Raw genomic sequence first — 20,986 nt, 5'->3', positions numbered from 1 at the left:
AAATTACAGTTACTTATGAAAATTGTAACGATTACAAAGAGGATTACATTTGAATATTTACAAACATCCACATACAGCTTATTTCTTTCCCAAATTGCACTAAGACATATGGCCCATAATCTCCGAGACGCGGAAAACACATTTGTAGAATCCAGTCATAAAAATGGAATTCAGCCTATAACGCGGACGCAATATGCCACATTTTGGACGAATAAATCAAAAGTAGGTCAGTACACTTGAATCAAAACCCGATATGGACTGATGTCTGTGAATATTAAGCCGCAAAAAGACTGAATATGAATCCTGCACGTTCTGCGTGTCTGTGGAAATCAGGCGCTGACTGGACATCGGGAGAACCGGGACTATTCCCGGTGGCCTGGCAGACGATTTGGACTTCTACTTTAATATTGTTGTTGTATAATTGCAGGCCGAATATACTAAAGCGATTATTTCCGAATCCGCCATTCGATAATTAAATCTCTAATAAATCATGAATCGGTTAGTCGTGACTGGCAATGGTTGGGCACGCGCGCTCTCCGCGCCTCCGCCGAACGGTTTGGATCAGACTCTGAGTAATCAATGCGAGAGAGAGAGAGACCGGAGTGAACTGTGTAAGCGCACAGCTGGAGCAGAGAAGCGACACTTGTGTTCAGGGTTTCAGGTGCAGGTCAGTTTCATCTGTAAATATGCTAATGTAGTTTTGTCTTTGTTTACTTAGTCAAGCAGCAGCAGCACATTGCTCGCAATCACTCAAAATACTGTATAGCTAAACGACGTCATTATTATCTATTGTAACAGTAGTAAGTTAGCAGACAAATCATCATATTTTATCATAGGTTTAGGGGGAGCTAGTGGATACAAAAACACAACCCTTAGGAAAATTAATGTAGCCTATGGTATGGCACTAACCGTGGTTTAACTATGGAATTTGTAGTAAAAATAAATACAAGTGGTAATTCATTTGCCAAAGCACTTACAAAACATGGTAAAAGTCAAATAAAAATCTTCAGTATTAAAGTCATGAGAGAGATGGATGGATAATGGAAGTGAAGGTGCAGTTCAGGAGAGAACTCAAATCTTTTTTCAGGTCCAAAAAAAAAAATAGGGTTGTCCATGTTTCAGAATGGGTTGTGGGTGTATGAGTGTGAGATTTCCCAGCCTATTTTTTTTCCCAGTCCGCCCCTCATGGAAATTAATCTCTAGAACAGTCACTTCATGAGCATTTTTTACTTATTTTGAGAAACTATCATCATATCATATACAAAGAGACAGCAGTGTTTCAAAAAGACACCAATGTTTCAGGAGTTTAGTACACAAAATAGGACACATGCTTATTAGATAACCGTATTTGAGTTGATGTATATGCTTTTATTTTTTTATTAACTATTTTTCCCCAAACCATTGTTAGATGCAGTTAGATGCCTGTAGTTATGCAAAGATTTGGTTTCAAAAACAGTATCTATAAACTGTTTCTTTTGATTTTAAATCTGCTTTGAACTTCAGATCAATCTCTAAGTAAAAGGCAGTACTAAAGTCTGATTGTGTGGTGGATGTGTTCAAATGTGATCATCTTAATTTAAGTGATGAAGGATGGTGAAAGTCTGACAGTACTGAGCACTACTGTAAGGTTAAACCTGCATGGTGTAAAATGGTTGAAGATGATTAACAGTTGCAAATTAACATTCATTAGAAATTTATAAAAGTAATCAAAATGTACTCAAAAGTAATTAGTTACATTACTTTATTAAAGTAATTAAAAAAGTTACACTACTATTACATTTTAAATAGGGTAACTTGTAATCTGTAACCTATTACATTTCCAAAGTAACCTTCCCAACACTGTATATATATATATATATATATATATATATATATATATATATATATATATATATATATATATTTATTTATTTATTTATTTACTATTACAGCTGTCGAATTATTTTTTCGATCTTTTCCCATCACATGAAAGGCTGCCGTGATGAGCATTGAGTAGACAGAGTCTGTTTATCGCATGAATGCAGTGATCTCGTCATTATTGCAACACGCTTTCTCTCACAAAATGCTTTCACCACAACTAACAGCAAACACATGAATACAGTAGGAGCTTTGTTGTGCAGCATAACAGCGTCATTCATTGTAACGGCAGTTTGGGCAAGTGTGCAGATATACTCCCGATGTGTGAGAGCTCCGAAAAAAAGGGAGCGTTCTTTGATCACTCTCTGTAGTTAAATCACAATTTAAATAACAGATTTGTTTCATGCTACTAAGAGAAACAACGTGAAGTTGATCGTTTAGTCACTGGCTTGATTCACTGATGCATAAACAGTATTAAATGATTGAGAAAGAAAGTCTGTGTGAACTTGAATAATTAGCTACACATCAGAATTCACTGATCACAGATCAGGCATTAATGAACACTGTTACTCACTGTTTGTGCCGGTGCTGTCGAATCCATATCATAAAAGTCTGTTTGTATTGCCTTTGCTGACATTGCGACTGAATTATATGTTAATATTTGGGCGGGCAAAGCAGAGAAAGGGGAGGTAACATTTCTCCTTACAACATCACAAGGAGGAGATTCAAGATCAGCCCGTTTGAGCTTCCATTTTCTCAAAGGCAGAGAAAAATAGCAAAATCTCGATTTACACCGATTAAAATTTCTAGAAACTTGGGGACCATATACAGGCTAGGGGAACTCATTATAATGTTAAAAAACCTCAGAAAGTGACATTTTCATGTCATAGGACCTTTAAGAATAGTCTTACATATGCTACTCTAATCAGACATAAACATTTCCTGCCGAAAACATCTCTTGAAATTGACATATGTTAATATGTGACCCTGGACCACAAAATCAGTCTTAAGTCACTGGGATATATTTGAAGCAATAGCCCATACATTGTATGCATCAAAATTATAGATTTTTATTTTATGCGAATCATTAGGATATTCCTTAGGCTATTAAGTAAAGATCATGTTCCATGAAGATATTTTGTAAATGTCCTACTGCAAATATATCAAAACTTTATTTTTGATTAGTAATATACTTTGCTAAGAACTTCATTTGGACAAATGTAAAGGTGATTTTCCCAGTATTTAGATTTTTTTGCATCCTCAGATTCCAGATTTTCAAATAATTGTACATTGGCCAAATATTGTCCTATCCTAAAAAAAAAAAAACATTCATCAATAGAAAGCTTATTTATTCAGTTTTCAGATCTTGTATTTAAAAAAAAAAAAAAAAAACTTTATGAATGGTTTTATGGTCCAGGGTCAAATATTACTTCTTTACTTTATATTAAATATTTGGTTTAGGATTTTATTTGTAACTATTTTCACTCAGAATTGATAATACATTTCACAAATTATTACAAATAAATAGCAAGTAATATTACTGTTTACTTGTGAATGCACCACAAATCATATTGCACTACTAGCTTCTTAACCTTAAATACCTCTTTGCACAATATCACGGACTGTTATTATGTAAAGTACTTCTATAATCTGTCTTAGGTTATGTATATTTATATATATTATTTGTATAGTTAGATTTCAGTAAGTTAGTTATATATAGGTTTTAAAATTGTTCTTATGTCTAGAGTTTTGAATGTTTATATTTGTTTATTTATGTAGTGCCGTGGTCCTGCGAGATACGACATTTCATTCCACTGTATGTCCACACATGTAGCGGAATGACAATAAAACTTGTCTTGACTTAACTTGAAAATACTTATTCTGTCTTACTACTTCGAAGTTTTATTTAATTTAAGTCCTTACTAAGAGGATCTTGGTTTCAGGAGGTAGGGTTGTGGATGGGGTTTCAGAGGGGGTGATGTGATTGGAATTGAGTACTCTAGCTGTTGATCAGTCTTGTAGAGCAGGCTCTGACCATCTTCCTGATGGCAAGAGCTGGAAGACATAATGGAAGGGATGGATGGAGTATTTCACAAAAATGTCCAGAATGGATGGGAGAGGGGCACCGATGATCTTTGCAGCCGTGTTCACTGTCCGCTGCAGGGGCTTACATTAAGCAGCACTGCGATTCCTGTACCAGACAGTGATACAGCTTGTCAGCACACTCTCAATGGTGCCCCTGTAGAATATAGTAAGAATGGGTGGAGGGAGTCTTGCTCTTTTAAGTCGGTGCATGAAGTGGAGCAGCTGTTGTGCCTTCTTGGAGAGTGATGTAGTGTTGGTGGTCCAGGTGAGGTCTTCTGTTATATGCACTCCAAGGAATTTTGTGCTGCTGACTCTCTCCACAGTCAAGCTGTTGATGTTCAGTGGGGGGTGGTCAACAGAGTTCCTCCTAGTGTAAAATTCTTGTAAAATGTACTGCAGTAATCTTTGTTTTATTGTCAAATGTATTTAAAAAATGCTTTAACATTCACCTTCAAAATAAATAAACACATAAATAAATAAATACATAAATAAATAAATAAATAAATAAATAAATAAATAAATAAATAGTCAAAGATTCTCCTTACACAGAACAAAGACCAGGGAGTAATTGGGATTTCATTTTAGACACTTTTCATCATCAGTTTACGGTTTAGTTGTTCCAGCCTTAATGCAGATATCTTACTCCACGGATTAAGATGGAAGCCACCATGTTTTACAAGTCTTTACCAGTTTCTCATGTTTAGTGTACATTTATGGGCTGGCTGCTGAGCTTTGGTATAGAGTAAACCAGACCGACGGAACCATAAAGTTTTGATGAAAATCTGAAGAAAACAAAGCATGCCTCCCAGGAGAGATTGCAAGCACCCGGGGCTTTGATTTTTCTCCCCTGCTCCATCACACACACACACACACACACACACACACAAATAGTCGGGTAATAGGAGTGTGCATTTAGTATTCAGGTGGAGGCCCTGTCTTTTGTTTGTCTGATGTTATTACTTATTTATTATGCACAATGCATAAGCCAGTCTCATTGACGTATGGTGCCTTGTTGGTGGGCCGGGTGACTAAGGATAATGTGTATTCTCCTCAGATAGGCAGCAGGGCCCCAGCTTTGGCTGTCCCCTTTTAATGGCCCAGCCAGATGCCAAAAAGAGGGGGATGGGGGCATTTGGACATGTAAATTCATGGCACGTCTGTTCCTGACAAGGCCTCATCCCATGTCTCATCTCCCTCCAAGACCAGTGGCTGCTCCCTTTGCATCCTGATTGATTGACATGCGTGGAATGGCGGACAAGTGATTATGAAGCCGATCTGTGTGTTAGTGTAGGATGAGGTAGGAGGGAGATTGACAGTTTTGTGGTGGTGTGGAACAGCCACTAGTCAAACTTTCCACACACAGAGGCACACACACACTTACACACAGACACACCACCCTCTAGTCATTTTGACCAGCAGCTGGTGACTGAAGCCCTGGATCCAAAGCGGGCCGTTCACCTCCCACAGCATCTTCACACCCATTCACTACCGTCAACGCTCGCTTATGGACAGATTATTAATATCGTAGAAGTTGTTTCCTCCCCTCAGTCATCAGGGAACCTTGTCGGAGGCTATACCAACTAGCATAGTGAATAGACAGTATATGGCTCATTCTATAATTGGGGGTGTATTTCACATTGACGAACAAATTTTTTTTCTCCATTAAATGTCTATTGGTTTCAGTCTATATATTTTTGCTAGTTGCCAAGCTTTAAAACCCATTTTGATATTCCAAGGGAAAGGAGGTTTTCCCGGCTGAATTTGTCAACTGTATGCCAATCCACACTCTGAAAAGTGCTACACTTGAAGTAACACATATATTTAAAGGGATAGTTCACCCCATAATTACAATTATTTTGTGTTTTATGTGCTTTTAATACAAAAAGATGTGTGTTTTCCACTCAACTAAGCTTATTGTCAATAACTGTACCCAAATACTTGTATGAACTAACCTTCTTAACTTCTCTTCTCAACTTCAAGTTGTTAAGTTTAGGTACTTGGTGTAAAATATGATTATGCTGAATATGTGCTTTATAAGTATTAAATAACAACCAACACGCTAATGATATGCATGCTAATAAGCAACTAGTTAATAGTGAGAATTGGTCCCAAAACTAAAGTGTTACCAATAAATATAATTATTGATCATTTTGGCTTCAACATTTTTTTTGACTTTATTATTTTGAACTCAATATCCATTCACTTCAAAAACAGTAATTTAAGGGACATCGGGACAATTTCAAATAAACTAAAAATAGGATATACAAAATATTTGTAAGATTCTAATATCTACTTTTCCTAGGAAGGGAAGACAATTAATTATCATCAATGGACATGACATGTCTATTTTGATAGGCATCGTATAGTAATTATGGCAGTCAACAGATTTAATCTGGTGGCCAACTTTGAAAGTTAACATGACAGACTGGCCCTGTTCCAAACCCTAGTGAGCTTCTTCTGTGTCTGATGCCCACATAGCTGTTATTTACTCTGAGACCATACCATTACTGACTCAGAATGCTGCAGGCAGAACATCAGTGTGTTATACAAATAGCACTCCTTACACAAATCACACTGTAGCCCTTCATTTTGAAAGATACATGTAACAATGCCTGAGAGTTTGGCATAAAGCAGATGGACCCTAAGAGCTAATGTAAAATTAATAATGTACAATTTGTTTTCTGTTTCTAAAGAACATTTGCCATGTTGAAGAACAGTGGTCACCAAACTCGGTTCTGGAGGGCTGGTGTCCTGCAGAGTTTAGCTTCAACTTACCTCAGCACACCTGCCTGGATGTTTCTGGTATGCCTAGTTAGACCTTGATTAGCTATTTCAGGAATGTTTAATTAGGGATGGAGCTAAACTCTACAGGATTCTGTCCTTCCAGGACCGAATTTTCTGACCCCTGTTGTTGACGTTTGGCATTGTAATTTTGATGACTGTAATAAGCACAAAAGCAGATAACTTTGATTGAGGTAAGTGGCCTTAGCATTGAGCAAAATGCCTTTTAAAGGTTTGGGGTTTTTTGTGTTTTTTTTTTATTTTTTATAAATTTTGCACTTATAGCAGATCCGTTGTGTCAACTCAAGAGACAAAACAGTCATTATTTGTAACACAGGCTGTCCGATGTGCAAAACTTTGCATATTGCATCCACATCTTTAAAGAAGCCTTGCATTTTCAAGAAGCATTGGTTCAAAAAACTAATTTATTATGAAATATTATTGGAACATTACTTTAGATCACCCACGCACAAGATAACCATAGTTTCACTGTGTATTTATTAGTACAATAATTAAATATAGTTGTACAAAATATGTGATTCAGGTTTCATTATTGTACTGTAGACTAGAGAGAATGGTACACACACAGTGATATCATTGAATTCCTGTAATTTGAAATTTACTGATAAAATAAAATCACAATATAGGTTTTACAAAGGGAAAATAAAAAAAGATAAAAAAATAAAATTAAAATGCAAACAATGCAGTACTGTGAATTGAAGTGTTCCTCACGGCACTATGAATCTATTTTCCCATCAAGCTGGTCTTGTGGATTTGGCCATAGGTTCTCATCTAAATCACAATGGATGTTTTCATTCACTAAACATCTGGGAAAGAATCTTCTGGCATGGCGAATCCAGGCCTGACACTGATCTGCTGTGATGTCAGTTAATGCATCATCCATGGCCTGGAGAAGAGTGACTTGTTTGTGAGGGTTCCTATCATAGACCTTTCACCTCCATGTGGAGAAAGACTCCTCAATTGGGTTAAGGAAAGGGAAGTATGTAGGTAAATACAGGGTGAGAAATTGTGGAGGGGCCTGAAACCATACTTGGACCAATTTAGCAAAATGACACTGAACATTATCCCAAACTAAAGTGACGTGACATACAGCCAAGTATAGTGACCCAAGTCTGGTGAATTTGTGCTCTGCATTTAACCCATCCAAAGTGCACACACACAGCAGTGAACACACACCCGGAGCAGTGGGCAGCCATTTATGCTGCGGCACCTGGGGAGCAGTTCGGGGTTCAGTGCCTTGCTCAAGGGCACCTAAGTCATTGTATTGCCGGCCCAAGACTTGAACCCACAACCTTAGGGTTAGGAGTCAAACTCTCTAACCATTAGGCCACAAATTCCCCTAAAACTATTACGTAGGTCACACCATCAGCTCTACAGATCTGATTTAGCTCCTCATGGAAGGCTATGTGGTGAGCTGCATTATATAACTCAACCTGAGGTTCTCGTCCAACCTCTCCATCTTCTTATATAGCTGCACACATGGTGATACTTCTATCCCATTGTAATCACTGCCTTTCACCTTCCACTTCTGGCTCCATGTCCTCACTATGTTAAGTAGGCTACTGCTGTAGGATACCCCTCATCTTACTAATATAGGCTTACAATTTGTGAAATCAATCAGCAGTAATGAGTAGCCATTAACTCGTTAAAACCACAAAAGCAATTACGTAAATGTGACATCTTGCAAACAGTAATGTTGAATATGAAAATGTGTTCTGTAAAAGTGGTACATGGGACCATAGAAACCATATTTGGTAAAATATAAAATTAAAATATAAAATTATAAAATTAATAAAATTAAATAATGACATCCATAGATAATATGGTCCATCTGAGGTAGTTGGTATCAATTGATCTTTCCTCAAAACGTTCATGATCTAAACATGGAATATTGTTTATCAGTTTCCATAAAAGCTATGCATCAAGAGTAATGCAACAGTTTCTCATCATTTTGAGCAGTTCTATCAATTGATAGTTAGATAATTGTAATAAAATGAATAAACACTCAACTTTATCCTATATGTAATATATGTAAACTATATCCACATTTGTAAGTTTACACTCATAGATCTGACGGGAAAAGCTAAAAAGCTTCAATTTGCAAATTGACAGTTAAAAGACCCATGTATTTTTTAATTCGAAGTTGCAGATAAATGTTTACAATTGTTTCAAATTACACTCACATAAACTAAAAATACAGACACAGATGTGTATTACAATTTTACTTTTGTACTTCAGTTTCTAAAGTTGCCATTCACAGTCTCTCAAGTCTTGCAGTACACCTTGACTTTGCTACGTCTTTTGCAATATTGATGTTGTAGTACTCACTTGTACCCTTGTAAATGCAGATGCAAGAGAGCAGAATACCTGACCAATGAAATTCAAAGCAGAGCGGATATTTATTGTAAAATTTCCAAATTCAAACATACAGCTCTCAAGTTTTGCTACTCTTTTCAACTCCATAGATTGGTTTTGGTCCTTAAATCTTGGTCTAATTGCAGTCAGTCTGCAATCTTCGACTATGATTTATTTTGTTGCAAACATACAAATAGGCTTGCGTGAAGTTGCAGCATTATTAGGGCAGAGCCATCTTTAGCCAAAAACTTGCAGCAGACTGTAATAACTTCAGACCAACAACTGTTTGAAGTACAAACGTCTCTCTTTTACTGCTTGCTTCTTATTCTCGAACAGTACATGCTTAAACACACGCTACAGCACAGCACATTGGGAAAACACTTTCTTAAAGGCGAAGTACAACATTACATGCCTCCCTTTGTTTTAGAAAAAGAAAATAATTATATTGTCAGTATTAATTTACCAGAATATGAGCATGAAATACATTTTAAATTTTACATTTACTTTTTATTCATTTAGCAGACGCTTTTATACAAAGCGACTTACAGATGAGGACAGTGGAAGCAATCAAAAACAACAAAAAGAGCAATGATATATAAGTGCTATAACAAGTCTCAGTTAGGTTAACACAGTACACCTAGCATGGGATTTTAAATAATATAATATAAAGAAAACAGATAGAATAAAAAAAGAATAGAGCAAGCTAGTGTTAGTTGTCTTTACACATACACACACAAACACATACAATTGCATAATTAATGAAAGAAAATAGAATAGAAAAAGATTAGAAAGGTAGTTAGATTTTTTTTAAAGAATATAATTAGAATAGTGCGTGTTAAAGTTAGAGGGTAAAATAAAGATGGAAGAGATGTGTTTTAAGCGACTTTCACTTGCAAAACGCAAGCTTCTAGAGCGCACATAAGTCTGAAGTAACAAATTTAGGTAAATGGGTGCAGAGCCAGTGGTAGTTTTGTAGGCAAACATCAATGCCTTGAATTTTATACGAACAGCTATTGGAAGCCAGTGCAAATTGATAAACAGAGGTGTGACATGTATTCTTTTTGGCTCATTAAAAATGTATCTTGCTGCCGCATTCTGAATTAATTGTAAAGGTTTGATAGAACTGGCTGGAAGACCTGCCAAGAGGGCATTGCAATAGTCCAGCCTGGACAGTACAAGAGCTTGAACAAGGAGTTGTGCAGAATGTTCCGAAAGAATGGCTTGATCTTCTTGATGTTGAATAAAGCAAATCTGCAGGATCGGACAGTTTTAGCAATGTAATGAAATACAAATTTAACTGAAAGTACATTCTCTTTAAATTATGTTAACTTAAATTATGACTGAACAAGTAAACAAGTAAAATGAATTTAGCATAGTAAATAGAAATTAGAATCTGAAATATAGACATGTCAACTAGCTGTAACGGGAGGACCTAAAACAAACTAATCCTTGACTTAACTCAGTGTTTCTTCTTTATGTGTAGCTTTTCTACGATGGCAAGAGCCTCTCTTTCCGTCTGAGAGTACCTCTGTTCAACTGGGGTCAATGCCCTGCTTGCATAAGCAACAATATTTGTGTGATTAGTGGTTTTGTCTCTCTGTGCCAAGATAGCGCCAAGGCCAACAGGACTGGCATCCACAATGACATTGGTTTCTCTTTCAAGATAGAAGTAGCTCATCACAGGGGCTTTGACCAGTGTTTCTTTCAGGGTTGTCAGTGCGTCTGCTTGCTTTTTACCCCACAGCCATTCAGAGTCCTTCTTTGTGAGTTCCCTCAGAGGTTGTGTGAGTGAAGAGTAGTCAGGAATGAATCTTGCACTATAATTGGCCATTCCTAGGAGGCTTCTCACTCTGGGTTTGTGGGGGTTGCATACAGGTTTTTGCCTAAATTTTTTGGGGGTCAGGTGCGATGCCACGATTGGAGAATACATATCCAAAAAACTCCAGGGATGTTTTGTGAAATTCACATTTGTCCTTGTTGATTGTCAGGTTGTTTTCATGCAATCGTTGAAAAACTGCTTCAAGAGACCTGTTGTGGGAATCTGCTGTGGCGCCATTAGGCCTGGGACGGTTACCGCATTACCGCAATACCGCGGTCACGTGACGCCTACCGCGGGTTTAAACCTGTAACCGTCATCACCGCACAAAAAAAAAAAAAAAACCTTGGCCTGCACATCTGAATACCTTCGGCAGAAGTCAAATGAGCCATTTTAATCTAGATTAATTCCAAGATTACAGTGAGATTAATCTAGATTAAAAAATTTATCTATGCACCTCTAATAGGCTAATAGCATTCCATTTGTATTGACTATTAGGCCTAGAGTACCTGTGTAATGTCTTGTAGCCTATATATTGAATTTCATTTAATTTTACTAAAGCATAAAATACAGGCGGATGACTCATGAGAAAGCCAAAAAAGCAGGACCTCAGTTTTTAATTGCACGTGCTTATTCTGCTTAACACAATTCTCTCACGTGGTTGCGCAGCCGACAATTGAGCATTTAAGCTACTATTCCATCGAAACATGGCAGAGAGGGCTAACTTGGTGGCAAAGCCAAATGTCACGTCGCCAATATGGGCACATTTTGGCTTTGAACCTGATGAAAAAGGACTTCCAGGCAATTTTAATGAGCCCATTTGTAGAATTTGCTACAAAAAGATTCCGGTATCACGTTCAAATACGTCCAACCTGAGGACGCATCTTCGAATCCATCATCCGGCAACATTTGCTGCCCTTGGGAGCACCACAAGTGCTTCGTCTGAAGATCGGCCCACAACCTCAGGCCAGGGACGACAGCTGTGCATCGCAGACTCGTTTTCTAAAGGGACTAAGTACCAACGCGACAGCCATCAGTGGCGAACCCTGACGGATAGTGTGACTCGTCTCCTAGTGGAGGAAAAGTTGCCATTTAACTTAGTCGAGAAGCCAGCCTTTAAGGCGATGCTACAGGCCTTCGACAAACAATATGTCCCCCCTGACAGAAAATACTTTTCAAAAAAGGCAGTACCAGAGAAGTATATGAAAATGAAGGACAGTTTGGCACGCGAGTTAAAGGACGCTGACCATTTTTCTATCACAACAGATATGTGGTCAAGCGTTAATATGATGCCCTATATGAGCGTGACAATTCATTACCTAAACACCAACTGGGAGCTGAAGTCAAGGTGTTTGGAGACATCCTTTATGCCAGAAAGTCACACTAGTGATAACCTCTCCGAGGCTCTGCGATCGGCTCTTAAAGAATGGTCTCTGGATGAGAAGAGGTTGGCTTGTGTCACTAGTGATAACGGAGCAAACATTGTGGCTGCGGTGAGAAAACTTGGATGGGGATGGCTACCATGCTTCGGCCACAACCTCCATTTAGCCGTCACTAACTCCATGAATGCAGAAAAAGAACGCACTGCCCGGGCCATGGGTTTGTGTCGAACGCTTGTGAACGCTTTCTCCCATAGCTGGCAAAAGAAACAACGGCTTCAGAAAGAACAAACTGAGCTGGGCCTGCCTCAGCACTCCTTAGTACTGGTAAGTTTGAACTCTCTTCCAACTCTGTTTTTGGAAAGATTAACTACAAATAGGCTAGGCCTGCGAGATTTAATTCAATATAATCAATAAATAATTATTGTAGGCAATGAAACATTTAAGTATGTGATTCTAAAATTCCATTTTCATTAAAGGGCCATCGAAAAAGATATCCAGGCTTACAATGACGGCAGTGTGTGACACTTTGTTAAATTAAATAGCATTCGTTAAATTATAGCCTTGTACCACACTGAGACCAAAGCGCACACGAGACATAGGCCTATAAATTAATATAAATATGTAAAAATCTATAATATATATAAATATTATTTATATTATATATTGTTACATATTTATATTAACTTGGCCTAGATCTCATGTGCGCTTTGGTCTCAGTGTGGTACAAGGCTATAATTTAACGAATGCTATTTAATTTAACAAAGTGTCGCTGCTCACAATACAGCCATTGTTTTTTTTTTACTTATAAATATTTATATTTATCTTATTTATAAATATTATTTATATTTATCTTATTTATAAGTAAAAAACAACCACAATATTGTTAGCAGCAACACTTTGTTAAATTAAATAGCATTCGTTAAATTATAGCCTTGAACCACACTGAGACCAAAGCGCACACGAGATATAGGCTAAATAAATATAAATATGTAAAAATATATAATATAAATAATATTTATATATATATTATATATTTTTAAATATTTATATTAATTTAGCCTATATGTCTACATATTTATATTACTCTATATGCCTTCGTTAAATAGCCTTCATTAACCACTGAGACAAAAAAGCGCACACGTAATATCTATATAAATATTAATATAGCTAAACATGTACAAATATGTAATATAAAATATAAATCATATTAAATATAATTCATATATTATATAATATAAGTAATATAAAAATATGTAAATTTAAATAATGTTAAAGCAAAGTCTATCCTAAATGTGTTTAATTTGTTCACAGGATTGCCCCACCAGGTGGGGAACAAAGCAAAAAATGATTGCGCGCATTCTTGAACAAGGCCCTGCCATTCGGAGGGTTTTGGATGACCGGCGCACACAACACCTAATTCCGACGTGGCAGGACATGGAGGTCATGGAATCGGTGAATGCAGCCCTGAAAAATGTTGCCGATTTCACGGATGCACTGTCTTCTGAGCGAGCAGTGACTGCATCCTCTTTGAAACCGGTGCTGCAGCTAGTCACCGAGGATCTGCTGCTCCCCGCTGAGGAGGACACCCAATTGACGCGCAATCTGAAAGAAAAAATGTCTGCCGTTTTGATGGAAAAATACAGTGCACCCTCAACTCAACAGCTATTGGCAAAGACCGCGTTTGTCGACCCTAGGTATAAGGGCATTGACATTTCTGACGAGGTGAAGGATGAGCTCATGGAGGAGATGATGAATGTCCCCGAAGAGCAGCGTGATGACGGTGATGGAAAGGGAGCAAGTGCACCCAACCCTCCCAAAAAACCGAATCTGGCTGACTTACTTGGGAAAAAAAAAAGAAAAAACATCTACTCCGACCCCCAAGAGAATTCGTGTAGACACAGAGATCAGAAGGTATTTGCAGGAGGAAGCCCTGGATTCCCACGCAGACCCTCTTGTCTGGTGGCGGGACAATAGTGTCCGATTCCCTCTGCTTTCCAAAGTAGCCCGAAAATATATGACCATTTGCGCTACAAGCATTCCCTCAGAACGTGTGTTCAGTGCTGCAGGTAACGTCGTTAAGTCTTTCAGGGCCTCCCTTAAACCTGACAAAGTGAACATGCTAGTTTTTCTAGCAAAAAATATGAAGGCTGGGATGTAAACCATAGCGTATGTTCCGTTTTGCCAGCACTTTTTTTTTCAGACATAATTTCTGTTCTAAATGTTCTTATTCTAAATGTGAAATAATAAATGTTAAATAAATGTGGTCCTTATGCTCAATCGCCTTAGCCTCTGTGTGCACAAAAGTCGTTATAGTTTAAGTGATTGTTTGATGACGACGACTGTAGCCTAATCTGAAGGTAAAAATATGGAAAATAAACATGCAAATTAATATCTATTACTGATCAATACGATAAATAAAAATGTGTTTGTTTGTCTTTATGATGCTCTATCTTAAGATCTCTGCTGTGAATTGCGATCAGATCTGATATCGCCCCCAACAAATATGAAGGCTAGGGTAACCTCGCCTATTATTTCGTTTTGCAGAATTTTTATTTCAGACATCATTCCATTTCTGTTCTAAATGTTCATGTTCTAAATGTAAAAAAAAAAAGTGAAATAAACCTGTTCCTTATATTCGTTTGCCTCCTGTGTGTGTGCGAAAGTGAAAGTACATCTATCACGAGGGGGGGGGTTGGGTTGTTTGCGGGTTGCGGTTTACCGCAATACCGCGGGAATTTATTGCTTTTCAACCGCGGTAAGAAAAATTCAATACCGTCCCAGGCCTAGGCGCCATATACCCGAATGTCGTCACTGAAATTTCTAACTCCAGGGATTCCCTGCAGGACCTGTTGGATGGTATTTTGAAAAACTTCAGCTGCAGATGAGATGCCAAATATTAGCCTTGTATATCTCCTCAGTCCAACATGGGTTGAAAATGTTGTGATATATCTGGACTCAGGTGCTAGGTCAAGTTGGTGATTTAAGGTCCAGTTTAGAGAACATCACTGCTCCATTGAGATCGTGGATGATGTCATCAACCGTTGGTGAAATGTGTCTCTCTCTTCGTACGGCTTGGTTTGGCAAGCGCATGTCGACACAGATACGTATTTTCTCTGGATTTTTAGGCTTGGGCATTGCTATGATGGGTGAGACCCATGGTGTTGGACCTTCCACTTTTTCTATTATGCCTTGATCCTCAGGAAGCTGCAGTTCTTTCTTCACCTTTTTTCGGATGTGGAAAGGGATACGACAATGAGGATGGATGACAGGTTTGACAGTGTCATCAATGTGTAGCTTAACTTGAATGTTTTTCAATTTTCCAATGCACTTAGCAATGTTTGGGTATTTTAGCATAAGCTGATCAGCAACAGAAAGGGTTGGCTGCTGAACTATGTCTGCAGAGTAAACAATGTGTATGAGTCCCAGCTCTGAAGCTGTTTTGTGACTGAGCAGAGAGCCATGATCTCCCTGAACCACATAGAAAGTTGCTTCAGTGGTTCTTCCATAAGCTGAAACATCAGTGGTTAGTTTTCCCAGCAGTGGAAGGGGTTGTTGCTTGCCATACAGTAATATTTTTTTTGTTTGTTGGCTCCAGTTTTGTAGATATTTTTATTCTGTCATGGGCATTGTTGTCAAGAAGGTTGACTGTGACTCCAGTATCGATCAGTATGTCCAGAGGTTATTGAGATATCCATACTTTTGTCACTGGTTGTTTGATGTTTGAAGGTGCTTGCATGACGTAGACATATTCATCATCTGTACTTAAGTAACATTGCTCTTTTTCTGGTTTTGATGGTTACACCAGCGGCTGTCAGGAATGTTTCAAACCTTAGTAGCCATTTTTTCCATTTTAATGCGAGAGATCCTTGGTCTGTGGCGATATCAAATCTTGCAAAGTAGAGCAGTTCAGCAGCTGTAGCAATGATTTATCATCAAACAGTAGCACAAGTTATTGAAAGGCGTTTGGCCTGTTTTACGTATATACGAGCATTTGCAAATTGTGGTAATTTGCATTTATAAATCGCTGCTGCACTGCATTCATCGTTTTTTTTTCTTTTTTTTTTTTCTTTTTACTCACAGGCGGAGTTCAGATTTGACGATTTTCTCTGTCCTGTGATTTCAGGTTTCGCTGGATCCTGTTGACTGTCTCAGCAACTTTTAGCGGCGTCTTCTGCTTATGGTCGTCTTTTCGTTTTGTTTGTGGGTTTATTGAGGTTGTATTGGCAATGAATCACTCGTCGCCATTGTAATAACTTCAGACCAACAACTGTTTGAAGTACAAACGTCTCTCTTTTACTGCTTGCTTCTTATTCTCGAACAGTACATGCTTAAACACACGCTACAGCACAGCACATTGGGAAAACACTTTCTTAAAGGCGAAGTACAACATTACACAGACAATCAGAGACAAAAACTGGAAAATTGACAGGTTTGGCAATGATTTATTTGACAGGATAGCATTTCTGAAGACCCCTCAGGCATGATTTCCATACCGGCCCATTCTGGGAGGTGTTGTGATTGCTTCTCAATCATCCAAGGCAAACACTAATTAGATTTTATTTTGGTCAGTGGAATGAGAGGTCTCTGGTATGGAGGGCTGTCAGTTTGTGTGGCAGTCAGCTGAAGGCTACTCTAACACCCTCTCATTCTCTGTGATTGGTCATTGAGTTGAATATACACCAATCATAGATCATGACACTGGAGTTTAACCTGTTTTTGAGGCTTGATTAATTACTGTCAGAGAGCCTCATGATTGCTGATTGACATGTGACTGTGTGTGTTTCCAGACAGATGCTGCCCTGATGTATGATGCGGTACATGTGGTGGCCGTGGCTGTCCAGCAGTCTCCTCAAATCACTGTCAGTTCACTCCAGTGTAACCGCCACAAGCCCTGGCGCTTTGGCAACCGCTTCATGATGCTCATCAAAGAGGTACTGCACATCACTCTGTTCACTAAGAATGAATTTCACCCTGCTGATATGCTGTTTTAGCATTGCCATAATGGCACAAATAAATAAATAAATAAAATTACCCTGAATGCCATGTATATTCTATTAATATTGTATTGCATATTATATTTTATATATTGGTATTTAGTTTATTTTAATATTAGTTCTATTTTATTTATTTACTTACATTTTCTGGTTTATTTTCAGTATTTTTATTTGTATTATTATTTTTAACTTAAAACCTATTTTCATTATTTGCCAAGGCAAAATTATTATTATTATTATTATTATTATTATTTTTCTAATATTTCACCTATTTCAATTAACCTATAAATTCTAATATTTTCACCTATTTCATAATATTTTGTATGCTGCAATAAAACATATTGCAGAGTGGGGTTATAAATGTTTTTAATGTGTCCTTGTTACAGTGTAGTTACACAAATAAGTACAGAGTTATATTAATAAATTTTCAGGATTTTCTTGAAAATGTATACATTTTTATAAAAAAAATAATAAAAAAAGTTACACAAACTTTCAGCATTGATAATATAAAGAAGTATTGCTTGAGCAGCAAATCAGCATATTTTAATGATTTCTGAAGAATCATGTGACACTGAAGACTGGAATAATGATGCTGAAAAAACAAAAAAAAACAAAGCCATCACAGGAATAAATATTTAAAATATTATAATTTAATAATATTGTTCTGTATTTTTTTTTATCAAATAATGGATGCCCTGGTGAGACTTTTAATTTACTGTTATTTTTAGTAAGTACATGTAACATATAAAGGGCACTGCAAAATAAAGTGTTACCATGAAGTGTCCAGATTCTGGGTGCTGTTACAGACATTCATATATCTTTACTGAGACTGAAGTCTCACTGGAATTGACTCTATTAAATGCTAAAAAAGCATTCGTTTTTACAGAGTGGATAAATTTATGCCTGGTCATAATGCTTTCTCCATTGTTTAATGCCTTACTGCTGTCATGATTAATAGAATCGCGGACAAACATTATTTAAAAAAAATAATAGTTAAGCAGGCCATAACAATGTCAATTGCACCAGGCAAATGACTTCTATGAATAAAGTGGTTTATCTATAATAAACCTAATTCATATAGAAAGTGTGAAATACATTGTGAAACCGCTGCAATTTACTCTTGCATGTTCATTAGTGTGTTTGCTTGTTTCTGACCTGGAATATTGCACAGTGAGAGCACTACTGCAGAAGACAGCGAATTTATCTTAATCTCTGGAAATGATTCTTCTTTGTGCTATTTTCAGGAAAACTATATTTATATATAAACTATATTTAGTCTGACTAAAAAGCCGCCTTTATTTGCAGTGCGTGATATCTTAACCTGCAGGCAGCGAAGACCAAAGGCAAAGCGAGGGAGATAAAAATACATAAAAGCAAGGTGGTCTGCTCTCCGTAAGTCAGTGCATAAATTGACTGAAAACTCTGCTTGTGATGACCCTGGCCCAGAACCCCTCACCCTCCTTTGGATTACAAGTAGAGCTCAGAGCTGTAAAAAGACTGGGAAAGCTGTGCTGAGGTTTTGTTAGAACAGATAATTGGAGGACAGCTTAGTCTGATGACATTTCACTGGCTTTGAAAATGTCAAAGCCCTAATATAGGTGGATACATGGCACTGACCTAAGAACAGATACATAGTTTACAATCTTTAAGAAAAGAAGAAGAAGAAGAAGAAGAAGAAGAAGAAGAAGAAAAACTTCTGTGGTGGCCAGACCTTTATTTTTTTTATATAAATTAATTAATAAAGCAACATTTTTGGAATTTATGTATTTAACTTAGATTAATAAAGCATATGAATGTATCATGCCAACCAACCAGCAGTTGGATGCATATTGTCCCATTTTTTACATGGCTTCTTGTCACGGAAGTGAATAATTAGATCCAAAATATTGAAATTAGTTGAAATATTTGAACACAAAACTTCTGTGAAGGCTGTGGTACAGTCACAATATGTATTACACAACATTTCACCACATAAATAAGATATTTAAGTCGAATATGTTTTAAAATCTTACCAGTTTGTTAGTTATATCTTATAATCCATTGCAATGTACAAAACAATTGTGGCAAAATGGCAGCAGCTGCGTTTGCATGAAAAGAGAGAGAGTCCATGATACCAGGATGACATAAATAAATAACTGAACACATAATATTGAATTGAGTTTTAATATTTTATTAGCTAACCAAATACAAAGCTTCCAAGAAGAAAAAACTGTTCTTGGCGAGCCTACAGTGCCAACTTCAATTACCCGGATGAGCCTGTGCTATCATCTTTTACCGGTTGTTATCGAGGATTATTATACGGCTCTGTGGAATACTTGATTCTGATTTGTCAGTTGTGACATTCCGAGGTATGTTATCCAGGGATAACAGCCTGTAAAAGCTAATAACACAGGATCATCTGGGTAACAGCAGTCAGCGCTGTACTCTTGCTTGAACTATTTTTTTTCCTGGTAGAAGCTTTGCATTTGTTTAGCTAGGCCTACATTAAATTATATGAATATAAAAAGCATACAGAAGCATTTGTTTGCACATGAGCAAAGGTGTTTTTTAGGAGTCTTACTTGCAAATGCCAGATCACTGAATCGTCAAACCTGCTTTACTGCAGTCTGTGTTCTTCTGACTATTTTGTAGTAAGTAACAAATATACTTATACTTAAAATTATAAATTTTAAGGTGGAAATGTAGTGGAGTAAAAGTAGAATTTGCCTGAAATATAAAAACTCAAGTAAATTACAGATACTCCCAAAAAATACCCAAAAAGTACTGCGTTTTACTTTGTTACATTACACCACTGACAATTGTTTAATTATGTCATCCTGATATCGCGGACTTGCTCTCGTTTCATACAAACGCAGCTGCTGCCATTTTGCTACGATTGTTTTGTATACTGTAATGGATTATAAGAAAAAGTCTCGGGTTACGACTGTAACCCTTGTTCCCCAAGAAAGGGAATGAGAACTGCATCGAATGACACTTTGGGGGGAAGCCCCTCAGCGTAGCACCTCTGAAGTATGAATGAAACTAAGCCAATCCTGATTGGTGTTGCGTCATGACGTAATGTGTGACGGCATATGCGGAAAGCTATAAAAAGGACGCCGGCACACAACAGAGACAGCTTCTGTGATGAAGCAAGTGCTCCCGGGCAGGGGGAGGTGTGGCGAAGGGACGCAGTTCTCGTTCCCTTTCTCGGGGAACAAGGGTTACAGTCGTAAACTGAGACGTTCCCCTTCGTGGGAACATCGAACTGCGTCAAATGACACTTTGGGGGAATGAGTACCCACTATGCCACAACGAGCCCTGCCTGTCCTAGTGTGAAGCTGCGCACATGCACACTTAGGATGAGAGCACAAGGACCTCCTGGATGGGGGCCCCTGAAAGGAGGGCTCTAGAGGACGCCATGCCTCTGGATGAGTGAGACCTCACGGCCAGAGGTGAAGGCAAATTGCACACCTGGTAGGCCATAGATATAGCTTGGACAATCCAGTTGCTAATGGTCTGTTTGGAAACAGGAAGACCCTTCTTGGGCGACCCGAAACACACTAACAACTGGTCTGACTTCCGCCATGAGGACGACCTCTGGATATATATTTTGAGAGCTCTGACAGGGCAGAGCAGGGAAAGTCTCTCATCATCCGCCGTCACGTCAGGTGGAGGATGAAAAGCCTGCAGAACCATAGACCGTGCCACATTAGACA

General features: G+C 37.7%; 1 protein-coding gene across 2 annotated transcripts in view; it reads left to right on the top strand.

Moving 5' to 3' along the window:
• Positions 1-20,986, top strand: part of LOC132102734 (glutamate receptor ionotropic, kainate 2-like) — a 285,887-nt gene that overhangs the window by 147,358 nt on the left and 117,543 nt on the right. For both annotated transcript variants that reach the window (XM_059507361.1, XM_059507362.1), the window contains one exon: positions 17,085-17,228. In XM_059507361.1, the coding sequence (XP_059363344.1) occupies positions 17,085-17,228 (144 nt within the window). The remainder of the gene's footprint in view (positions 1-17,084; positions 17,229-20,986) is intronic.

The sequence above is a fragment of the Carassius carassius genome, chromosome 24, assembly GCF_963082965.1.
Source record: "Carassius carassius chromosome 24, fCarCar2.1, whole genome shotgun sequence".
NCBI lineage: Eukaryota > Metazoa > Chordata > Actinopteri > Cypriniformes > Cyprinidae > Carassius > Carassius carassius.
The sequence above is the reverse complement of the archived record's forward strand: the minus strand, read 5'-3'. Positions and strand labels throughout refer to the sequence as shown.